Here is a 24,288-nt window from a genome sequence, read left to right as displayed (position 1 = left end):
GGGAGAGGGGAGGTCTTTCTTGACCAATAGAGAAACGAGACAAGTTTAATGTGCTCCAAGTGTTAGCTGAAATTGTACAGCAGACACCGACAGCCACAACAGTCACACACAGCAACTCTTAATTCTACTCCCAGTCCCAGGTAAGAACAACTTCACAGCTTCACAATTTGCCTTCTTTCTTTTTCGGTGTGGAGTTAATCCTTTTGACTTCAATTTATAATAATAATTATAATCAAGTTGGAATCTTGCATAGGGTGGAAAGCAGACCAAAAACAAACGACTGAAAGGCACAAATTGGTATTTTGATGGCCCTGTAAAAAAAACTGTTATATTTTGTTATACAATACCTCATTGACTCAAATGTTTATCAAAGTCATATTGAAAGCATTTATGGTTAGAAACCTACAGCTTGAACATATCCTCATGTATTTGACCATTCAGCTGTTGATAGTTTATTGGGGCTTCTGTGATTTGTATGCAAAATAAATCAAAATAAGATAATTAGATTATGACTTTTTTCAGTGGTTTTTCCTCCCAATGAAAAAAAACTGGGAGATCATTATCGCTATTATCCTATAGTGATATCTGGGTTGAAATGCCTTTCCATAACATAGTCGTACTTCATTATCGTTCAATATTCATATGGAGTGCAAAGGCATCATTCATACATGCACAATTTCATTTCCATCGCTTTTAGTGAGTAAAGAAAATATCAATTTGTGCCTTTCCCTAACCTATCTAACCAACCAGCCCCCAAAAGTATTTTAAAAATTATCACCGTAAAAAACAAGATCTTACGCACGCCAAATTCTTGTGTGCAATTTATATATTTTTTATTATCTTGTATTCCAGGGATGTGGCTGTGGTGATTTATATAGATGATCAACAATTAGAGGATGCAACATCACTTGATATTACACTCAAGAGTGTCGATGAATGAGATTTATTAATTAACACTCACTCACTCACTCACTGTCTCAATATCTCACTCACTCACTCACTCACTCACTCACTCACTCACTCACTCACTCACTCACTCACTCACTCACTCACTCACTCACTCACTCACGCCACCAGGGATATATTTGTCTGTAATTATTCTATTCTTGTTTTCTTTCATATTAGTATTTTCATTCATATACATGAAACAATATCACATGTAGACTTACGCTTTTGAAAACCTGTATGGCCTATTTCATTAAATCCACATAATAATCTGTATATTTCATATCAAGTCCTTACATTTATTGTAGGAACTATCTCTCCCAGCCCCCCTTTAAGTTACTAACGTGCACTCATTGCATAGATGTCACATTGTTATGATCATTTGGTGTCTGGGGGCATTGTATTGGCACCAGTAGTTAGACCACCTGTTTAGGTGTCTATCTCTGTTAAGATGCGTATGACTTGAAATGCTTTAGATGTACTCATTTTTGGATTAGAAAAGAACTGTAAAGTAGGATTATTAAAGAGGATGTCTTAAAACATGTTGAAATGCACCTCCTTCTGGGTTAATAATGCTTAGGTTTCCATGCTATATATTTGTCTCCAAATTTACACTAAAGTTGAATTCATAGCACCTCATGAGAAGTGTACAACAAAGCATGTGTTGAAATAAGACTTACAAGGACTCAGCTGACAACAGGAACAGAAAGCTCCAGCCAATTGATGGACTAAGCTGTGTCCGGTATCTCTATCGTCCCTGACTTCTCGCACGACCAGTGTTTACCACATTAGATAATATAGATACAGGATAGAGGAATCACAAGGCTGAAATTAGAGGCGTTGATTAAATAACTTGGTGTCAAATTATTGCTCATTAAATGTATTGATAGTGTAAAATAACTTACGTTGATCACAATTCAAAGAATCTTCTTTCAAATAAGTTAAACGTGTGCCTTGTTCTGTTTCTCTCTTTACAATTTATTCAGGGTAAATTTACTCCATTAACAGAACAAACAGTCTGGTAATTTCTTTGATGCAATCTTAATTTTGAAGCTGTTTTTTCTGCAAATTTATTTAAGAACTGCAGACAAAAGGTTTAAAATTTAAGACTGAATTCAATAATTTGCCCAATTTTGGGCAGTCTTAAATACTATTTTTGTTTGGTCAGCTGGGAATCTGATGCATACTGACCTCCAAAACAAATAAATACAGCAAATCACTCATGAATCAAAGTCATTCCACTTTCCACTATACCACTATCCTGATATAGTGACAGGCACTTTACTGACTGTAAAGACTATTATTATCATCTAGACGCAGCTCACATTTTACCTGACATGTTTCTAACCCTTTGTCAGTTGAAATAAATATTGATTAAAGTCCTGAAGAAATTGTAATATCTCAGAGTTAAAGCTTCGCGCAGAGAAATAAGGGTGAGGGGGGGGTGGAGGGAGGGGGAGTGTGACCGCTCATTAGAATCGTGATTTTGTTGGTCTTAAAATATAAAGTAATATTCTTCTCATTGCCATCAATTGAAACGATTGTTAGAATGTGGAGCGTGCAGAAACCTTCAGCAGACAGGAGAAGGAAAGGTCACCAGTTCCCCATTTAGAAGTGCCTTCACACACAATGCACAGCCATTGAGTTCTGATGCATGGCAATAGCTATAGATGGAAATCCAGTCACCTTATTATAATGGTGATTTCCCATTATAAATAAGTAACAAAAAGACTGCTATATTTAGTGATAGACCGACCACCTTATGTGGTTACCAAATCAATGACCTCAAAGCAGCCCAGAAAAGGACACTATCCCTTTTATCGAACAAGGAGAAATCAATGGAATCATTCCTTATTATAGTAACCTATTAAACCGACCTTGTGCCTCTTTTCGTGTATGTTCAGCAGAACAACTTGCTCCAAAATCTTTCCTTATTTTCTGTCATGCTGGTTGTGAGAGAATCCATTTAGGGCTTTGAATTGCTTATTGAAGATTATGATTTTCCCATGTTGGGGATCTTTTGCTAACAATTTGAACATCTCAATACATCAAACATTAATTATGTCACGTATTTTTGTTGGAACAAATAAAAATGAATTGAAACTTTACATGTGTTTATTTTTAATAGGTATTGGGTAAAAATGGCAGATACTGAAGAGATCGCAGAGGATATAGAGTAAGTTTTAATTGACAATGCACATTTAATGTTTAGCTGCAAAACTATGATTCCTTAACCAATCTTGGTTTAATAATTATAATTCACCATCTGCATATTTGCTTTTGCTTGCAGGGAGCAAGAAGGTAAGAGAGGATTATCGATGCTTGTTTTTTCAAGTGTTTTTTTTTCAAAAATATTCCTGGACGAATATTTTGTTTTTTCTTCATCCTCATTTTCTCTTCATTATTTCTCCTACACAGAGGAACCACCAGCTGAGGAAGGTACAAAATATACATTTTTCTAACGTATTCAATATTTTTAACACGGAATAATAAACTATACCAAATTGAAAGGAAGACGTGATGATGATGATAAAAACGTTACAGTAATTCATGCATTTTGTGTGCCTGGTTTCAAGGCGCAATTGACATTTCTTTCCATAAATGTTCATATCCCAAACTCCTCTCTATCTACTCTTCGGGTAGAGTCTACTCCTCAGAAATGAATTGAATCCTAATAGCATTGATTTAATGGTGTCAGATTAGTGAATCAAATGGTTGCCCAACCCAGCAATCAACACATTATTCTTCATACCAAAGTTTATCATGTAGCTGCTTCAGTTTATAAAGAAGTATTTTGCATTTGAAAAAATGCCCTTTTCCAGCCATTCTTTTTATTCCGTTCACTGTTTTGAAACCATGTGCCAGTTTTGCCTCTCACTCTTCTTAAACCAGACTTACGCTCATTTTCTAAGGAAAATCAGAAGCTTTAAATGATTCTTTTACATTTACATTTCTGTTTGAAATTCTTCAAAGCAGAAGAGCCCGAAGCTGAAACAGAAGGTATGAAGCTGAACTTTGAACAGATATTTTAACATAGTCACCAATTTTGCACCTATCACAAGTTTTTCTTTATTATATTTTGGTTCCATTTTACAAACTGTGCATTGTTTATCTATAGTATCCCATAACCTGCCTGTTTGTTTCCTTTTAACTCCTCCTTTTACGTTTAATCATCATTTAAATAGTTGCTTTGTCTCAAAGTTTAGAAAAAAATCTAATCTTCACATGAAAATATTTTCATAACACAACCCAATAAGATAATAAGATCAATAAGATCGAGTGAGACATTCCTACTGTTTTAGTTTTGAATACTTTTCCCAAAAGTAACAGTAGATGAGCCTCATCAGCAATTGTTTAACTCTTGTTTTTGTGGCTTTTAAATGACAACAACAACTTGTGTTTATATAGCGCCCCTCACACAGGGTAGCGTCCCAGAGCACTTAACAGCCAAGGAGAGGGGGAGGTCACCAAAGAGGAAAGTCTTCAGGTGTAACCTGAAGATGGGGAAGGAAGGAGAAAGGTGGAGTGATAGAGGAAGAGTATTCCAGGATAGTGGCTCAAAGCACGGCCACTGATGGTGGAGCGGAGGGCACGAGGGAGAAGCAGGAGGCCAGAGCCAGTCGAGCGGAGGCAGTGGGTAATAGGGGGTGGCGCGGGAAAGAATATTGACTTATTGGTTTTAGATGTTTTGTATTTAGAACATATAAGAACATAAGAATTAGGAGCAGGAATAGGCCATTCGGCCCCTCCTAGCCTGCCCCGCCATTCAATAAGATCATGGCTGATCTATTCTAACTCCACCTACCCGCCTTATCCCCATATCCCTTAATCCCTTTATCCACAAGAAATCTATCAATCTCAGTCTTGAATATGTTCAAGGACTGAGCATCTACAGCCCTTTGGGGTAGAGAATTCCATAAATTTCTTCAGTGGTTATCTATTCCCTGGATAACAAGCATTATTGAGCTATTTAGTGCGCATTTTCCTAATATTCATCCCTTTTCTCAATCGCAGAGTATCACTAATTTGTTCTTAGTGTGAAAAAAACCCACAGCGGGCAAAGCGGACATCATCTTTTATGCCAACCAGACTGACCTTTTTTTTTCTCTCTGTTATTCGATTGGTATGAGCAGAATCTGCTCCTCTTCAGACTGATCAACCAAGTCAAGAAGGTACAGTCCTTTGTCAATCCGCAGCTAACACCTTTGGTGCATTGCCATCTATTCCCCGGAGCTGTCATAACATTGCAGAATCGATCCATTTTTCCGAGCACAGGTTACTCTTGTGTTTAATGCCCAATTTTTTTTCAAAATTCAAAATTTCAAAATTCAGTCCTAAAATAACGAAATCCAGTAAATACTTGATTGAGTGGGCTTTGCTCTCAGCAATACAAATAAATAATAATAAATAATCCTTGCATTTGATATAGCACCTTATCATGTCTTTGAGACGTCTCAAAGCGCTTCACAGAATATACTGTAAAGTGGAGTGACTATATTTTGTGGGCGAATATATCAAGTCAAACATTATGCTATGCCTTTTCTAGGCTATTTCTGAACACTCAAATCAATGCATCTGTATACGGTAAAATCTAAGCTCGAATTCCTTATCAATGGACAAGCCTTCAAGTATAACATATCTGATAAATGAGTTAAATAGATCGATGTCTGTTACTTGCTTCTGCTGCTCTGTCTCTCTTGTTTACAGATCTACTGCCTCTCTTTGAGTGCATGCAAGAGATCTTGATATTTCTACTTTTAAATTGGTTTCTGGCTGCAAATATTACTTTTTTTTTTGCACAATCATTAACTCATTTTCTTTTTGCATTCCCAAGTCTGGTATCATTCTCACAATTGGTATTTTTTTCTCTTTTTTTAACTTAAAAGATTTAAAATTAGTTGGTGTTTGTGGAACCAGCTGTGTATTATTCTTGTTCTTTTCCCTCACAGCTGAAGATATAAGCGGCAGAGTTCTGTTTATCATAAAAAACTATGTAATTTCTTTATACAATGCAATGTAGTTTATATTTATATAACACCTTTTATATCTGGAGGACATCCCAAAGCATCAAAAGCTTTTCTCTAACGTTCTTGGAAAACCCGTTTCTCTTCCAAGTCTTCACAAAAAGAGGAATGTCAGCTCCATAATTGTTAATTTTGGATGTATTTTGGTTCTTGTCTGCTCCCTGACTTTTTTTTTCTATCCTCTCACAGCAGGAGAAACAGAAGAGGGTATGTACTAATTTTATATTTTTTTATAATCCCATGGAATGTCTGTTAAGGATTTTTTTNGGCTTCTTTGAGCAATACTTAATTCTCAGGAAAATTTTCCAGTTAGCGGTGCACACATGGTAATATTATTCCTTTCATTTGATGTAGCGCCTTAGCCTGTCATTGAGACATCTCAAAGCGCTTCACGGAATATATTGTAAAGTGGAGTGACTGTATATTTTGAGGGCGAAAATCGGCAGCCAATTGCACGCAGCAGTGTTCCACAAACAGTCGTGGATTGAGTGACCAAATTATTATTATTATATTTTTGGAGGGGTTATTACCTGCCTGGAAAGCGATCTGCCAATCGACTGACAACCGGGTTCCTACTTACTGCAAGGTGAACAGCGGCATGTGGAGTAAGGAAACTTGCCTAAGGTTTAATGTCAGCCACTGATGGGATTTCCATGTACAATCACAAAGAGCCAAATGCACAATGCATAAAGCTCAGCAGAATGTTTCCCCATTAGTGACCGATGAGATTTCAAATAAATAATCCTGATACTGAAATGTATCTTGTGCAACTCAACAAAAGACAATAGCACCGAGGGCAAATACATAATCTTTGCATTTGAATGCATCCTTGCAATGCAAACATTAAACATCTTTTCAAAATGCAAATCTATAGATCATTGTAAATAAACACAACCAATTAGAATTAGAATGTGTATTTATTATTTATGTCTAAAACATGGATGAGCACGCAGGGCGAAACCTTGAGCAAGTATCCTTACTCCACACACCTAATAATAATCCCTCCAAAACCAAAAACAATAATAAATTGGTCATTTTCAATCTACGACTGTTTGTGGGACATTGCTGTGCGCAATTGGCTGCCGCATTCGCCCACAAATATACAGTCAATTCACTTTACAGTGTGTTCTGTGAAGCGCTTTGGGACGTCCTCCCGACGTGAAAAGCGCTATATCAAATGCAAGGATTATTATTATTATTATTGATACAAATCTGTGTATTTTGGTGATAAAGAGATTTATTAGCATAGTATTCAAATAAGATATTACATCTTGAAAGCATTGACGGTACATCAAATTGAGCTATACTAACCTTGTTTAAACAACTATTGAGTGAATATTTGGAATAGTCTGTATCCTAACTTCACTATCTTCAAAAATTTGTATGTGTTGGGGAGATAAATAAATAAATTATCTTTACATTTGATATACAGCAGCGCCTTTCAAATTGGGAGGCTACCTCAAAGCTTGCATTAAACATATTTTTAAAATACTAAACATTAAAATATTTTGTAAAATAATATATATCGGTATTAATATAACAGCCATTAGCTTGGTACATGTCTCGTAGCAATTTCTAAGCATTGAAACTGTGTATAATATTGTTTTAGTATCATGAGTTTATTAATATATCATTTGATTATTGTTTCCTTTTACAGAAGAGGCAAAGCCCAAACAGAAGTAAGTCTCAAACGAGAACAACAGCAAGTTGCATTTGTATAGCTAAGTTACGCTAAAGTATTTTGTCCAAACTATTTTTATAAGGGTAACATACCTCAGCTGAATGCAAGGCCCAGGAACTCTAAGTGTATTAAATATTTATTTCATACGACATAATGCTTCATTTCTGGAGTATCCTGTTCACACGCAGTGACATGGGATGTACAAATAGACTAACTTGGATGACCTTGATCTTTTATTCATGAGTTCCATATACTCTTTACATGGAGAAATGAAGTTCAGATTTAATTGTATCTTGTTCTTTCAGGTTATTCATGCAAAATCTTGTAGCTCCCAAAATTCCCGATGGCGACAAAGTTGACTTTGATGCAAGTGTTGTTTTCTTTCTTGTGACACGATAACATAGTTAGCATTTTATATTGATAATACTTATACAAGTAAACATATTGTTTCAAAGATCCTGTAATTTGATTTATATTTTGGTTTAAATATTGTATCGGTACTTGAGCTAGGAAGGGGAAATAATGTATAATTAGGAATTTATTTTGTGGCATATAAAAACTGCCTACTTTTATGTAGAAACATGTCATTAATCTTGACTCTTTTGACCATAATAATAATAATAGAATCCTTGCAATTGATATAACGCCTTATCACATCCTTGAGGTGTCTCAAAGCCCTTCACAGAATATAATGTAAAGTGAATTGACTGTGTATTTTGTGGGCAAAAAATAATATTCATCATCTAAAACCATTTCCCCCCCAGGACATTCATAGAAAACGTATGGAAAAGGACCTGCTTGAGCTCCAGACCCTGATTGAAGCTCACTTTGAGAAGAGGAAAAAGGAAGAAGAGGAACTGGTTGCTTTAAAAGACAGAATTGTAAGTTTCTATTGTCAAAATCTATATGATAACAACAACATACATTTGATTGTATTGAACATATCAGGTCAGGAGAATGTCTCAGAGCGCTTAAGATAGCTGATGGTGAGCCTGAGCTGGGTGAGGGAGGGTGTGCGTGTGTGGAGGAAGATGGCCAAAACATGGTCAAAAAAGATAGATCCTAAATAAAGTTCTTCTTAAATAAATGTTGTAAATGCTGTACATCAACAACAACAACAACAACAAGATTTCATTTATAGAGCGCCTTTCACATTGGAAGGACGTCCCAAGGCGCTGGACAGTTGGGTCAGGACCCGAGCATTGGGGGGGAAATGGTCAGGGTGAGGGGTGGGAAGGGAGGGAGCGAGGAGGGGGAAGAGAGTCGAGAGGGGAGCTGAAGGCTCGGTCAAAGAGAAAGGTCTTGAGACCGGCTTTGAAGGAGGAAAGGGAGGAGGCGGCGAAGGCACTGGGGGATGGAGTTCCAGAGCCTCGGGCTGAGAGGCTGAAGGCCCGACCACCGATGGTAGGGCGGTTGGGGCGGGGGTGTGGAGCAGACCGGAGCCAGAGGAACGGAGGGTACGGGCAGGTAGGTAGGGGGATAGTAGGTCGGAGAGGTAGGAGAGAGCGAGGCCGTGAATGGCCTTGTAGGTGAGGATGAGGATCTTGAAATCAATCCTCTGGGGGATGGGGAGCCAGTGGAGGTGAGCGAGGGTGGGAGTGATGTGGTCGCGGTGTCTGGTGCGGGACAGTACTCGAGCTGCAGAGTTCTGAATGACCTGCAGTGTGGAGGGAGGGCCGGGAAGGCCGGAGAGGAGAGAGTTCCCATAGTCCAGCCTTGAGGTGATAAAGGCGTGGACCAGAGTTTCATCAGCGTGAGGGGTGAGGTAGTGCCGTAGTCTGGCGATGTACATGCATTTAATGAGCATTTCATAATAATCATTGCATTTGACATGGCACCTAATCGCGTCGTTGAAATGTCTCAAAGCACTTCACAGAATATACTGAATATTTTGTGGGCGAAATTTATGTTTTTTTTATCTTTTACATTAAAAAAAGGATTGAGAATAATCCAAATCCTTTTTACCGGGGAGCCACAAAGGCAATATATATAAATAAGAAAGCTATTTGCTTTAGAACAGAATAGGGAAAGGCTTAAAGTTATAAAAACCCTCAAGTAGGATATCATATTCAATTTACGTGTATAAATCGAATGATTTGGATATAACGAGCCTTTTACTTAGTTGTTTTCATTTGATGCCTTTGTGGACATTTTCAAATAAAAATGATGTTTGCTTACAGGAAAAGCGTAGAGCGGAAAGATCTGATCAGCAGCGAATTCGAGCAGAAAAGGAAAAAGAGCGGCTGAATCGAGTGGCCGTGAGTTATTTTTATTGAAAGCAAATACATCTTTACATCTCTCCCGCCCCAATGGATAAATCCGTTATGTGAATGATCACTCTCTGTTGAACAATGACCTCCTTTGTCAGCAGACCGACACTGCTCTGTATCACGAACTCCACTGTTGTCATCGACATCTGAGAGGACAAAGTGGTTCAACCAGTGAAGTACCTCAACAAGTGCATCACCTGGTACCTTGCGTAATCTGAGAACACTTCAGAAAACTGATTGTCTTTTTAAAACAAATGTATTCCCTAGGAGGAAAAGGCAAGAAAGGAAGATGAGGAAGTTCGGAAGAAGGTCGAAGAAGATGCCAAGAAGAAGAAAGTTCTCTCCAACATGTCCCTACACTATGGAGGTTATATGCAGAAGGTACGTTGCTATCGTTGAAACATTCTGTGTAGCCGCGTTTAATATTTATTACAGTCTGGAATGCACTGCCTGAAAGGCTGGTGGAAACAGATTCAGTAACCACTTTCAAATGGGAATTAGATAGGTACATGAAAAGGAAAAAAATGCAGGGGTATGGGGAAAGAGCAGATGCGTGGGACTGATTGGGCAGCTCTTCCAAAGAGCTGTCACAGGCATGATGGACCAAATGGCCTCTTTCTGTGTTGTAATATTCTATGATTCTATTTAGTGCCTCCTAGTTCCACTAAATAAATGTGAATTTTGCATGCATGGCACGCAGCTATACAATTTTAACATAGTCTGTTATGGATAATATGAGATGATATGCGATAAGAATTTAACATAGTATATTATGGATAATGATAATAATCCTTGCATTTGATACAGTGCCTTATCATGTTTTGGAGATGTCTCAAAGCACTTCACAAATTTGTAAGATGATATGTGACAAGAATTTAACATAGTTTGTTATGGATAGCACACAACGTTATAGTATGTTGTGATAAGAATTTAACATTGCTATTGGTTTCAGGGATTTATTTGGAATTTTGAAAGAAGGTTCTTTGAATCTTGTTAGCTGATCAGATGCCGGGGTGTGATTTTGACTCAATGTCCAATTTTTTGTCTTACAGAATGAGACCCGCAAAGGTGGGAAGAAACAAACCGAGAGAGAAAAGAAAAGGAAGATTCTGGCAGACAGACGTAAACCTTTCAATATTGAGAACCTCAGTGATGACAAGCTCAAGTAAGTTCACGCAAGTAAACCGGTTGTCATCATTATGATTTTTGGTGGTTAGCCTTAGAATGCTATTAGATATTTAGGGTATCAATAGTATAGTAACCTTGACAATGTGCCTTTATAAAAGGGCTCTCCAGGTTAGAAACAAATAGTAAGGTAGAGCATTAGCAAAGTTTATAAAATATTTAATGCTAACAATTAGGTAAACAAGACTATTTCTTAAGGCAAACAAAGTAAGTAGAGTAGGGGACATAAAGGTATGTTAGTGAAAAGTAAACTGAAGATAGAGAAAATATATTTATTCAGTGTTTGGAATAATCAACAAAACAGTATAACAGAGGCAAAAGCATTGGTGTTATTCAAAGTACGATTTGCTGGGCTTAATGGCCTTTTCTCACGTTTCCTTTGAAAAGGAAACAACAAGAAAAGGTTCGCTTTAAGATTTAGTTTCTCCCAGCTGATGTTACAATCATTAGTATAACTGAGCCACACTGTGTAGTGATTTAAGTTTTTTCGCACTTGCAAATCTGTGAGAAAATGATATAATATATTATCCCTATTGTGTACAGGGATAAGGCCCAGGAGCTAGCAGATTGGTTGTTGCTGCTGGAAGGAGAGAAGTTTGACCTGTCTGAGAAACTGAAAAGACAGAGATATGAAGTAAGTAGACTTTTGTGTGTGTTCACATGGTAAATCCTCTAATGATATCCTCCAATTAAGTGTGCTCTGTTAAACAATGTCACGGAAACGGAAATGTATTTTCATATGGCACATTTCATTGCATATTAACATTTACATTGTTAAGAGGATTTCGTCAACTTTAAATTGATTGAAGAACATGTCTCGGGGGAGTCTGTGCTTTCCTGTTGCCAGAATTCAACTTTTTCTTTGGTGAAATCAGTATTTCATTCAAATGAGTTAAATGGACTATGAATTGTAAAAAGGTGTGCTTAATTATGGAGGCCTGCAAACAGGTGATCTCACCATCTACTGATCTATTGAATGGTACTTGAATGGGCAACCAAAAAGGGCAGAATCTATAATAATAATAATAATCCTTGCATTTGATATAGCGCTTTTCACGTCGGGAGGACGTCCCAAAGCGCTTCACAGAACACACCGTAAAGTGAATTGACTGTATATTTGTGGGCGAACTTGGCAGCCAATTGCGCACAGCAATGTCCCATTGAAAATGACCAATTTATTATTGTTTTGGGTTTTGGAGGGATTATTATTAGGCTCTGTGTGGAGTAAGGAAACTTGCCCAAGGTTTCGCCCTCTGCCTGGAATTGAACTCAGGTCTCTCACTTGCAAAGCGAGTGCTCTAACCACTGAGCTACAGGACTCCACTAGCGTACAAAAAAGGTACAACAGAACCCAATTTTGTTGAATTGGACCCAACAATACAATACAAAATTACATTTGTATTACCCCTTTCACGTCGGGAGGACATCCTGCTGCAGCTTCGAATTGATGAACAAATGGGAGAGTCATACATAAGATCTGTCTAACCGAAATTTCCTTTGGCTTCCTAATTTGGCAGTCCCATTTGGTTTTGGGTATAAAGGAAAGGTCCCTCCCTCACTCACTCTCTCACTCTGTGGTTTCTATTGAGAGCAACAACACCCTATCAAGGTGGCAAAAGCAGGAGATGAAAGTTCGATCTTTGTCCATCAACTGGACTTGAAATAGATCATTGTTCTATTACTTGTTTTTCTTCCCTAAACAAAACTGCTATATGTGTTTACAGATTAATGTGCTTCGTACTCGAGTGTCAGATCACCAAAAATTGTGAGTATTTAACCTTTGGCAGTTCATTCCATTTTAAAGAGTCTATTCGTGGTGATACAAATATTAATCTAGTTTAATACATCAATTAAAAGAGAAGTGACCATGTGTTCCATTGAGTCTGTTGATTCCACAGACCATACAAAACCTAGTGTATTGTGGAATTTACCCAATCCACTCTGTTGCCCAAATCATGTATACTCCAAACCCCAACGATAATCGAATTGAAACTCACTCCCACATTTCCACTATTCAACGCAGACTTCCTTCTTTCTACAGACAACATTCTCCCCATTTTCCAGGAGGAAATAATGAATTTGTTTCCCACCACTTAATCACTCATGTCGGACAAAATGAATCCTTACACTGTATGAATCTGCTTTGAGCAAGGCAGGTAGGGGAGGGGACAGGTGACTGTAAACATGGTTGAAGAAAGATGGTTTTGAGGTGGAATTTAAAGGCAGATAGATAGACAGAGGTCAAGATAGAAAGATAGAGGGTGAGAGTTCCAGAGATGAGGGGTGTAATTGCTGAAGCCTCAGCCTCAAGTGGTGAAGCAGAGAGGAAGGGAAATGTGGAGTGTGTTTGTCGAGCGGAGAGCTGAGCAACAGAGTGAGGTAGGAGAAGCTCAGAGATAAGGAGGTGCTGGAGTGTGAAGGGATTTATCGATGAGTGTGAGAACCATGAAATCAATCGATTGGGAGACAGTGGAGTTTGTGGAGTTTGGTGTGGGTGAGAATGTGGGCAATGGGGCTTTGAATAAGATGGAGTTTGTGAATGGTGAAACTACGGATCAGTGAGGAGTGCAAATTGAGTTGGGAGCTTAGAAAGGTGCGAAAGAGGATTCTGATTGCATTTTGCGTGAGATTGGGCGGAGGAGAGCAATGTGCTGCAGGTGAAAAAGATGATTTTGGTCAGGGCCCAAATACGAAGAAAGGAGAGCCAAGGATCAAACCAGACGCTAATAATAATAATCCTTCCATTGAGGCGTCTCAAAGTGCTTCACTGAATCCATTGTAAAGTGAATTGACTGAATATGTTGTGGGCAAAACATGGCAGCCAATTGCACACAGCAGCCTCCCGCAAACATTGGTTTGGCAAGTTTGGCAAATAGACCAGGAGGGTTGTGAAGGTGTGAACCAGAAATGAAGAGACGGAGCCAAAGAGGATGGTTTCTGTCTTGTCTTATGTTGAGTTGTGAGAAATTAAGCATTACCCGGGCCTTGATAGCTGGTAAGCAGGTAATCAGAACATCGGCGAACTGGAATCAAATGAAGTGGAGCAGTAGATCTGCATGTCGTCCTGTACATGTGGAAGTTGGCCATTATCTGTAGTTGGTATCAGTAAGAAGCATCCTTAATTATTTGGTGTTTAAAAAATGTTTAAGTGAGGGTTAGACCACGAGGTGGCGCTTTTGTAGTGATATTTTCCTGGTCAGTTATGCTCATTCCATTCAATCATTCCTGGTGGTAAGACTGAAACCCAAACTGTAAATCTTCACCATATAAAAATGTCTCCCAGGATAATAGAAATGGGTACATTGGTTTTATTGCTTGTATCAGATGTGCAGACTTTGGCACAGGTAGTGACAATAGTTATGAAATAAAAGGTGATTAAAATGTTCTGTAACAGTATTTTTGTGAATGATGTTTCTGCTTTCAAATCTACAGAAGCGCAAAAGGAACTCGAGGGAAGACTAAGGTGGCTGGTCGCTGGAAGTAATTAATGGAACGAGACAGATCCTGGATCGATGGAATGGGTAGAAGAACGAGGAGAGTGTCATCTTCTGCTGTCATCTGAGACATCTTCCTCTCAAACATCAACCAAATTTCCAGAACAAATTACTAAAATCTAAAACGACTGAAAATGCCATTATCACAAACCGTTTGCTAACATTTTAAGTGACAAATTAACCCAACCCTAATCTCTCTAGTTTAGTTCAAATGAATATTTCTAGTCTCCATCAGTTGATGTTGCACAGTGGCAATGTCTGTTTTTTTTGCTGAAAAAATGAATGCATTGTAGGCAGTTTGCCATATACCCATATTGTGCATTTCATATAATAATAATCCTTGCATTTGATTAAGCGCCTTATCATGTCTTCGAGATGTCTCAAAGCGGTTCACAGAATATACCGTGAAGTGAATTGACTGTATATTTTGTGGGCGAAACGTGGCATATGATCGCATGTTAAAGTATTTCAATGAACGCAAAAAAACTGTCAATTACTGTGAAGATTAAATCATCTCATTCATAAATTCAAAAACAGTGTTATTTTGGTGTGCTCTTTTTAAAGAGCCCTTTATTTCCAGGAATGGTCTGCAGCTCAAATGGTAAATAATTCAACTCCAAGAGTAATTCACAAGGAAGGTCAGAACTCCTTACAGATGTAAAACCTTTTGAGTTGTATGAAATATACAGATAACTTGAATCACTTAATATTTTTTCTGGTACCCAGATTGACCTCGACTCAGAAATAAATCGTCAAGAAGAATAGTGTGCCGTTTACTTCAATCATTTACCTGGTTCAAGTAAACTGTGTTCCTGTCAGTCAGTAACTTGCATGTATGAACCGACAATACAATACAATATAAAATGACATTTGTATTGCGCTTTTCACATCGGGAGGACGTCCCAAGGCGCTGAATAGTCAGGGATTTGGAATATGAAAACAGTATAAAAACAGGCAACATATATAGCAATGTTAAGAATAAAAATTCTCTTTGCACACACTTTTAAAAAATTCCTACGTTGACTATCAACTGTGTTATATTACAGATGTATTAATTTAATAATCAGCTACACATATCTTCCCAATGTATTATGTAAATGCAGCTCAAAATACTTGTTTTATATGGGACGGGATATTCTTCAGGTTAGCAATCATGATTGTAATCCATAACAAGGTATGAAATAAAGGCTTAAAACTATTCCCAAGACGAAGACACATAAGCTATCTTCTCCACCATCATTCCTCACCCATAAGAAAAACAGCTGATATAAATTGTCCCTATGTGGAGCTTGAACCATCAACCTCTGAGTCAGAGGTGGACGTGCTACCAACTGAGCCAGGTTTCCGTCTAGTAAAGCGCAATAAAGGAACCCACAAATCAAATATTAAAATTTAATTTATAAGGAAAGTAAACACTGTAATTTTCTGGCCAAACAGAGGTTAATATTAACACAAAATACACAGTCACTACACTTTACAGTATATTCTGTGAAGCGTTTTGAGACATCTTGACGACGTGATAAGGCACTGATTCAAATGCAAGGATTATTATAATAATAATAATATAATAATTATTATAATAATTATAATCCTGGCATTTGATATAGCGCCTTATCACATCTTCGAGACGTCTCAAAACGCTTCACAGAGTATACTGTAAAGTGTAGTGACTGTGTATTTTGTGGGCGAAACGCGGCAGCCAATTTGCGCACAGCAGCGTCCCACAAACACTCGTGGATTGAAGTGGCAAATTTATTATTATTTTTTCGAAGGAATTATTACTGCCAAACTTACTGCTGGGTAAACAGAGGTGTGTGGAGTAAGGAAACATGCCCAACATTTTGCCGGGCTGGGAATTGAACCCAGGTCTCTCGCTTGCGAGGCGAGTGCTCTTACCACTAAGCTACAGGACTCCACTTATTAAATGCGAGACTCATTTCTCTCTCAATGGGAGAGCGAGTGGTGGCAGTGGTGAAATGCATGTTTCAGTTTCTGCCTCTGTGTGTCAGTAATTCCCCATTTGCTGCACAACTTGGCACCAAGCCTCTGTTCTTGTTGAAAAGCAGGAAAGCTTCATGACGTTTTATTCACCCTTTACATGAATGCATTCTGATGCATTTCTTTGTAGACGACATAGAAAAATTGTATAGGAGTCCTGTACCTCAGTGGTTAAAGCACTCACCTCACAAGCGAGAGACCTGGGTTCGATTCCCGGCAGGGTGAAACCTTGGGCAAGTTTCCTTGCTCCACACGACTGGTAATAATCCCCTCAAGAAAAAAAAACAATAATAAAATTGTTCACTTCAATCCATGACTGTTTGTGGGACGCTGCTGTGCGCAATTGGCTATCGTGTTTCGCCCACAAATATGCAGTCAATTCGCTTTACAGTGAAGACGTGGAAAGCGCTATATCAAATGCAAGGATTATTATTATCATCAACAGTAACAAGTGAATAAAACTAGGTTAATAAGTATTCATCTGAACACAAGGTTCCAGGTCCCAATACCATATAAAGGTGTACATGCCAGGGATAAAAATATCCATTGGTGTGTGTGTGTGTGTGTGTGCTTCCATTCTGCATATCCTGCACAGGGGAAGCAAGAAAAATATGTGGGGAATGTGGGGAAAATCCAAGTTCTTATTTCAAAGGTTATTTTAGGGTCTTTTTTTTGTGGAACTTGCAGTCCAGTTGTATTTTTTCGAACATAGGTCTCGAAATTTACTACTCTCAAAACTAAACGATCGCACCAGAGTAATCTGGCAACCTGTCACTGTACCGTAATGTATTCGCAGCTCAGAGATCTGATCTATTTTAATACTTTATTAGGTGTCAGCCTCACTCAATTGATAGCGCTCTCAATCCGAAGGTAGAAGGTTGTGGATTTAACTCCTATCTAAGAACTTTGAACTCTACACAGTCTGGACTAGCACTCCAGTGCAGTGCTGTGGGGTGTGTTGCATTGCTGGACTTGCCCTCCTTTGGCTGAAACATTAAACCAAGGTCCCATCTGCCTGCTCAGGTGGACATTAAAGATCCCGTGGGACAATTCAAAACAAGAAGGGAATCCTGACCAACATCCCCCAATTAAGAATGGTCATTGACTTCATGTGTGTGGGACATTGCTGTGCACAAATTGGTTGTAAAGAACCCAAAGGAGTTGTGCAAAAGTAGCTTGGGCTGTCTGTCCTATGGGAAAGTACTTAGATTCACTTGATGCTTCACCACATGAAAAACTTAAGTTATGGGTAAATGCCATATCCTATTAGCCCGGGGCTGGGGGGGGGACATTACATTGATACACTATTGTGCTATCTCCCTGCTACATCTTTAACAAAAAAGTTTGAAAATAAATTGTGTTACTTTCCACAAGGTTTACTGTATTATACAGCTGACATAAATCATCTGCTTGTAACCCAAGAGGCTACAGCAGTATTGCATTACCTGAAACACACGTAGTTTTGCTGTTGTTCATTTTCCTGCAGAACTACAATGCACAGGAGTTTGGTTTAAAAAGTTCTGGAATGCATTGAGGAAGGACCCAGGGACAACTACACAAAATTAAACTTACGGCCAAACTCTGAATTGCTTTCAGAACCGTAATACGTTTTAAAATAGTTTCACCAAGATCGTAAAGGCACAAAGTAATTATATGTTACTACGCAATGTGCACATGACAGATGGCAGGAATCATGGCACTGTATGAAGCCTGAACTAAATAAGAAAATAGGAGTCAGATTGTGTAAATCAAAGCCGACCACGCAGGAAAGTATTGATTAACTCGCTGGCTGAAATTATGGTTGTGTGTCTGACATGTGGTGTGCACTGAATAAACTCACAGCCATAACTGGTTAGGTTGAGACATTCATCCCTAAAATTGGATTCCGAAAAGGTATCCACGACCATATTTTTTCTCATGATTTATGATTCTATGTTTTTGCTATGACCTTGTGAAACTTTTTTGTTAACTCTTTTGGCCCTGATGCAACTTAGCTACATTTTTGCAGTGAAAGGGAATTATACTATTTATTCGTAATAAATAAGGCAGCGGCTTTGAATAATTGTTTTAAATAAAAGGAAAACATTTTTTAGAACAGAGTGAAAAGGCAACCACTAAAAACTACAGGATGTTTTAATAGTATTTTGCGCAAGAATTTCACTGATTTTCCTGGTCAAAATTTGCTTTCCTCAAGAAAGAATTGACTTAACATTTAAGATACTGTTAAAGATTTAAAGTGGGGACTAATTTGCTGTGTTTTAATGGGTAAGAAATTCCGTTCGAATTCCTGTTGACCCATTGAACTCCGCTTCTGAAATAGATGACTTCAAAGCAAACTTCCTGTGATGTATTTCCAACTGCAAGAATCCCATTCAGAAATATCACAACTTATTCTGATTAAGATGTTTGAGATCAATTGAAGAAGAAAAACAAAACTCAGGCCAGTTTAGGACAATTAAGTCTGAGACACAGCAAGCCTTCTGAGTAGATTTTGATAGAGATTTATCACATAACATAAGGGCAAAAGTCAAATTGTTTTAAGTGAGTCATGCTGCTGTTAATCACATATGATATGACGAAAGGATTGGAATGAAACCTTATCACCTTTCAGCTAATTTATCTTCCCACTGAACATGAGAGCCGGTATATTCTCAGCATAGGTTGATGCTGTGGTGGGAAGACAATAAATTAGGTATTCTGGAAAGATGAGATCAAATGGGTTAAAACGGTATTTTTCGTCCAAACCAATCTTGCGAACTGGATAATAAATGTGCTGGGTACAATCTTGTCAATGTTTCTTTCACTAAAGAGACCAGAAAGATGCAATTATATATACAGTATATAAAAAAGTCCTTAACTATTGTTTTCATATTTAGAATCCCCCCCAATGCCTCTGGGGGGGGGGTGGGGGGGGAATAAAAATGATCAAGCTCAGAAAGCGCAGAAAGTTCAGAACTCCAGATTACTACCAGCTGGGATTCAGATTAAAGATGGAGCTTTGTAACCAGCACAGATCAGATCATCTTCCTTTATAGTGGTCAAAAATATTTTTTTAAAATGTGGTCACTCAATCCACGACTGTTTGTGGGACACTGCTGTGCGCGATCATATCCCTCGTTTCGCCCACAAAATATACAGTCAATTCACTTTACAGTATATTCTGTGAAGCGCTTTGAGACGTCTCAAAAACGTCATAAGGCGCTCTATCAAACGCAAGGATTATTATTATTATTACCTGTCGAGCAAACTAAATTATTATTTGAATCCTTTTTTTTTAAAATGAGTGAAAAATAAAGCTATTTTGAAGGAATTTCTATCAAGGCAAGATGATTTTCACTCAAAAAGAGATCACAATTTGACTTTTAGATGAACCAAAGTTTCTTTCCAAATTGAAATAATAGCCTTTTCAAAGGCACTGGAAAATCTGACAATTTCGTAGCCTCTCACGTTTATACTCACGGGATCTGCCTTAGAATGAAATGCAATTAATATTGTAGAACAGTTGAAAGCTTCTTGTTATTCAAGCACACATGGAGGCTAAAATGGAGTACAATTATTCTGCCTGGCTCAGGAACCGGACTACTGAGACTTCTGACTATCCCAGAAAGTTGACTTGATTCCAACATTCTTTTGCCAAGCATGTCAGTTGGATATATATTTACTCTATTTATGTAATAATAATAACCTGGGTGGAATTCCTCCCTAGCTATGCTTTTAATCCTGCTTGGACCATGGCCTTCTATCTGGAATAACCATTATAATGCAACATTTTTGCTTGATTATTATTATTATTATTACTTTATTAATGTCGCATTTTAGAGCATCCAGAATTTGGCAGATACAGTCTCAATTTTCAAGACATTTTTCTGTAAATTTCTTTTAAGAACGACGTAAAACCAGCTGCAAAGTTAAGACATAAATGGACTAAATCTGGACCCAGGTGGAATGTATCCCAATGCATTTCATAGAGTATTTTAATTCTTTTATACTAAGTCTCAGAGCACCTTGAAGGTTTTGATGAAATATAGAATTCAGCTCATCCAGTTCAGGCAGCATAGAGATAAAGTAGCAATTTTAATGATCCAGTTACACGCTGAGATTGCACATAATTCCAAACTTGATCTGAATAATCTTATAAAAGATGAAAAAGTGCTCGATTTTTAATGAAATGCCCTTGAGTTGCCTCATAAGCTTTATTTTTCTTCCTCTATTGAGGTTTGACTCTATATTTTTATCTACCGTTAGATAGTCCCAGTGATAATTGTCCAGCGCATTCTGTTGTGGCCAGATATAAAAATTAACAGTGGGTCTCCATCTAAAAAGTTCTCTATAAAAGAAAGACTTGTTTGTTCTCTTTTAAGATGTGTAGTAAACATTAGTAACAAGAGTCTGCTTAGAGCACCAGCTATGGGTAAAATGGGATCATACAGCAAGTCTATATGTCATTGTCACACTGAAGAGACTGGACCTCCCTGAAAGGTGAAATAATATTGAACGCCATCTTTTGACAGTTAAATTGCACCACTAATTGACATTAAAGCCATACCTCACGAGCTGGTAGCTCTAAGTGTTGATTGCTTCAGCCATTGTTAGTGACATTTACTTTCGGAAGATACAGTGGCGTGCAGTGAAGATTTGCTCAAGTGTATGATTAAGAAAGTTCTGCAAACTGTCTTCTGTTTCACCTTTAATAGACTTCTCTGTGATATATCTGACATGATGGATTGTAAGTAGCTTGTGAGGGCGACAGAGCCACTTTCCTCCCAGAAACCTGATATATATTTTGTTCTTCCTATTCCAATTTTTTTTTTTTGCAGATGATTAACTCAGAGAGACAAATGGGATCATTTAGGCTTCGTGTGTAAATTACATAAAAACGGGGATTATAGTGAAGAGCAATATAATAAGGTATTCCTCTCGTGCAAAGCATAGAGATTAAGAATGATTAGAAAATGCATTAATAGAAAAAATTGTGAAAACATTCTCTTGCTGCAACTGCATAATTTATGGAATTCACTACCCCAGAAGGCTGTAGATGCTCAGTCCTTGAACGTCTTCAAGATTTTTAAAAAATAAAAGGATTGGGGATATGGGGATAGGGCAGGTAATTAGAGTTAGGTCAAGATCAGCCATGGTCTTATCGAATGGCAGGGCAGGCTCGAGGGGCCGAATGGCCTACTGCTGCTCCTAATTCTTATGTTCTTATGTTCTTATGTTCTTGAGAGATCTAATATTCTCATAATATCTACTGTATATTCCAGTGACAGAAAATGAATGTAAATAGATAGAGATTTAATGTGCAATTTTTCTAAGCATAACTTGCTATTTATTTATTTCTAACCTAGTAGAAAGTAGGAATCCATTTGTTAGTCAGTTGGTGGATTGCTTTTCCAGAGATAATAATCCCTTCAAAAAATATACATATTTTGGTCACTCAATCCACGACTGTTTGTGGGACACTGCTGTGCATATTTGGCTGCCGTGTTTCTCCCACAAAATACAGTCAGTTCACTTTATAGTATATTCTGTGAAGTGTTTTGAGACGTCTCAACGACATGATAGGCCCTATATCAAATGCCTTATCAATTATCACTACATAATAAGGATTATTATTAATATATTACCCACCCCCAACTTTTCAGTCAAGATCTTACCCAAACCCAGCTAAAAAGCCTTGGCAGCATTATTCTGATGGTGGGGGATTCCAGAACTATTCAGAGAAAGCATAGTTTACTAAAATTAATCGGCACAGGAATATCTCGCCTGTGCAACCATTTTCGTATGGGCTCAATCATCTGGTGCTACCACAGATGTGTAATTGAATTTCCTCCAAGAAAATCTGTTTGCAATTCATTTCATCTTTGGAAGCAGCCTGTCGATGAACAAAGAGGATAACCAGTTATTGAAAGCAAAATTGCTTTGAAACAAAACTGATAAAAGCAGATGCATCCCACGTGTGTAAACTTTCAGTTCTATAGATAAGAAGATTACAACATATCAATCTTTCTAAAAGAAACTTTTCGAAAGATATTTTCTCCTCCGTTGGCAGCGGAATTTGCATTTTGCTTTTATCCAAGCAAATCATTTACTCATTCAGAGTTTATCTTTGGTGCAAATCAACATCAACAACCACAACAACTTGCATTTATACAGCGCCCCTCAAACAGGGTAGCATCCCGGAGTGCTTGACAGTGGCACAGCACGACTTGTTGCATTTTATTGCCATTCTGGTATATTTTTCTTGCGGACTCAACATCAAACTGACATCAGACTATGATACATCAAAGATTATAGCAGTCAAAGCAACATTGAAGGTTTCACCCTCGATTTTATAGGCTTTATTTCAAAATTTATAATTCGAATTAGCTGGGAAATATGCTTGTTTCCATAAAATATTTTCAATATAGTTGGATGTAGCAAGAAACGGTTTTACATTAATTGTTGTGTTTTTTTAGGTAGCCATTGGTAACTTGTGCTTTCTGATTGGTATAACTTAATGCCCTTCGGATGAGACGGTAAACCAAGGTCCTGTCTGGCTGCTCACGTGGACATTAAAGATCCCGTGGCACCATTCAAAAAGAGAAGAGTATTTCTCTCTCCCGGTGTCCAAGCCGACAATCCCCCAAATAAAATCGGTCACTCACTTCATTGCAGTTTGTGGGACATTGCTGTACACAATTGTGCAGCTTCCGTTCGCCCACAAAATACACATTTAGATACGTTGTTCAGACTGAGATCAACTAAGTTTGGACAGACTAAGATTTGAATCTGCAATTTTCTCTTCGCTACTTCTGCAGTGTAAACATGTGGTACTTCTACTCTTTGAGCCATGAATTAGGCCTCAATTTCAGGACATTCTTCAAGACATTCTAAACTAGATTGCTTCAGTAGTTCAGAAGCCAATTATGGTATTCGTATTATCGTTGATGTATAGCAGAAGTGAGTCATTTTTTTAAAAAAAAATTAAATTTCACCAGACCTATATCTGAAGGACAAATATTACAAGTCACAAGAACATATTTTTACTAATAAAAATGACGGCAACTCGCGATTTTGACTCTAGGCGATCTTTTTATTAATATTATTTATTCCCAGATTTCTGCAGGTTACAGCTGCCTAAGTACTTGCCTGTGGCAAACCTTCCAGGAGATAGTATAGTAGAGAATTTGATAGGCTTGTGATGGGAGAACATTTGACAATCAAAACACTCTTGCATGTTGCTGTAATGTGACTTCAACAGAAAAACATCTGATTAAATCTATACCTTTATAGATTTTTTTTTAGAAAACTTCTGCTGTGTGCCAGAGTAATCGATAATATTAGCATCAATGCTGGCTTCAAATGTAATGAAACACACTGGTTCAGAATGTCTTGAAGAATCCTTATATTTAATGCTCCTTCAAAGCCTAGAGAGTAATGTATAGTCTTAGTTTGAATGTATGAAACTTGAAGGCTGATTCTTTCAAGAACAAAATAGATAGATCTATGTTAGAAAATAATATCTCAGGATACAGTATCCAGTTTAGTTCTTGACACGTGAATGCGACTGCCAAGATAAGAATAATAATAATCCTTGCATTTGATATAGCGCCTCATCCCGCCTTCGAGACGTCTCAAAGCGCTTCAATGGCGGAAGTTGAACTGGATGGATTTTGATCTTCTATCGTCTAGCAAATTCTTCTGTTCTTAAG

General features: G+C 37.8%; 1 protein-coding gene across 3 annotated transcripts; it reads left to right on the top strand.

Moving 5' to 3' along the window:
• On the top strand, positions 1–14,966 carry LOC103185557 (troponin T, cardiac muscle isoforms). Of its 3 annotated transcripts, none has more exons than XM_007904147.2 (16): positions 1–140; positions 3,074–3,121; positions 3,236–3,246; positions 3,364–3,384; positions 3,922–3,945; positions 5,079–5,117; positions 6,159–6,176; positions 7,627–7,648; positions 7,956–8,016; positions 8,415–8,531; positions 9,831–9,908; positions 10,188–10,301; positions 10,973–11,085; positions 11,649–11,739; positions 12,830–12,870; positions 14,538–14,966. In XM_007904147.2, exons 2-16 carry the CDS (start codon positions 3,087–3,089, stop codon positions 14,587–14,589), a joined length of 837 nt encoding a protein of 278 aa, XP_007902338.1. In that variant the 5' UTR covers positions 1–140; positions 3,074–3,086; the 3' UTR covers positions 14,590–14,966. The 3 variants fall into 3 exon arrangements, with proteins under 3 accessions (XP_007902338.1, XP_007902337.1, XP_007902339.1); XM_007904146.2 differs by having other exon boundaries at positions 3,919–3,945; XM_007904148.2 differs by lacking the exon at positions 3,922–3,945.
• Positions 14,967–24,288: the final 9,322 nt, after the last annotated feature.

This window comes from Callorhinchus milii, unplaced genomic scaffold (genome assembly GCF_018977255.1).
Source record: "Callorhinchus milii isolate IMCB2004 unplaced genomic scaffold, IMCB_Cmil_1.0 Scaffold5, whole genome shotgun sequence".
NCBI classification, from domain to species: domain Eukaryota; kingdom Metazoa; phylum Chordata; class Chondrichthyes; order Chimaeriformes; family Callorhinchidae; genus Callorhinchus; species Callorhinchus milii.
The sequence above is the reverse complement of the archived record's forward strand: the minus strand, read 5'-3'. Positions and strand labels throughout refer to the sequence as shown.

Excerpts from the sequence above, each read along its gene's own strand:
- LOC103185557 (XM_007904146.2), top strand. The coding sequence starts at position 3,087 with ATGGCAGATACTGAAGAGATCGCAGAGGATATAGA. Across the intron at positions 10,302-10,972 it reads ATGGAGGTTATATGCAGAAG|AATGAGACCCGCAAAGGTGG; the intron begins GTACGTTGCTAT and ends TTTGTCTTACAG. Across the intron at positions 11,086-11,648 it reads CTCAGTGATGACAAGCTCAA|GGATAAGGCCCAGGAGCTAG; the intron begins GTAAGTTCACGC and ends TATTGTGTACAG.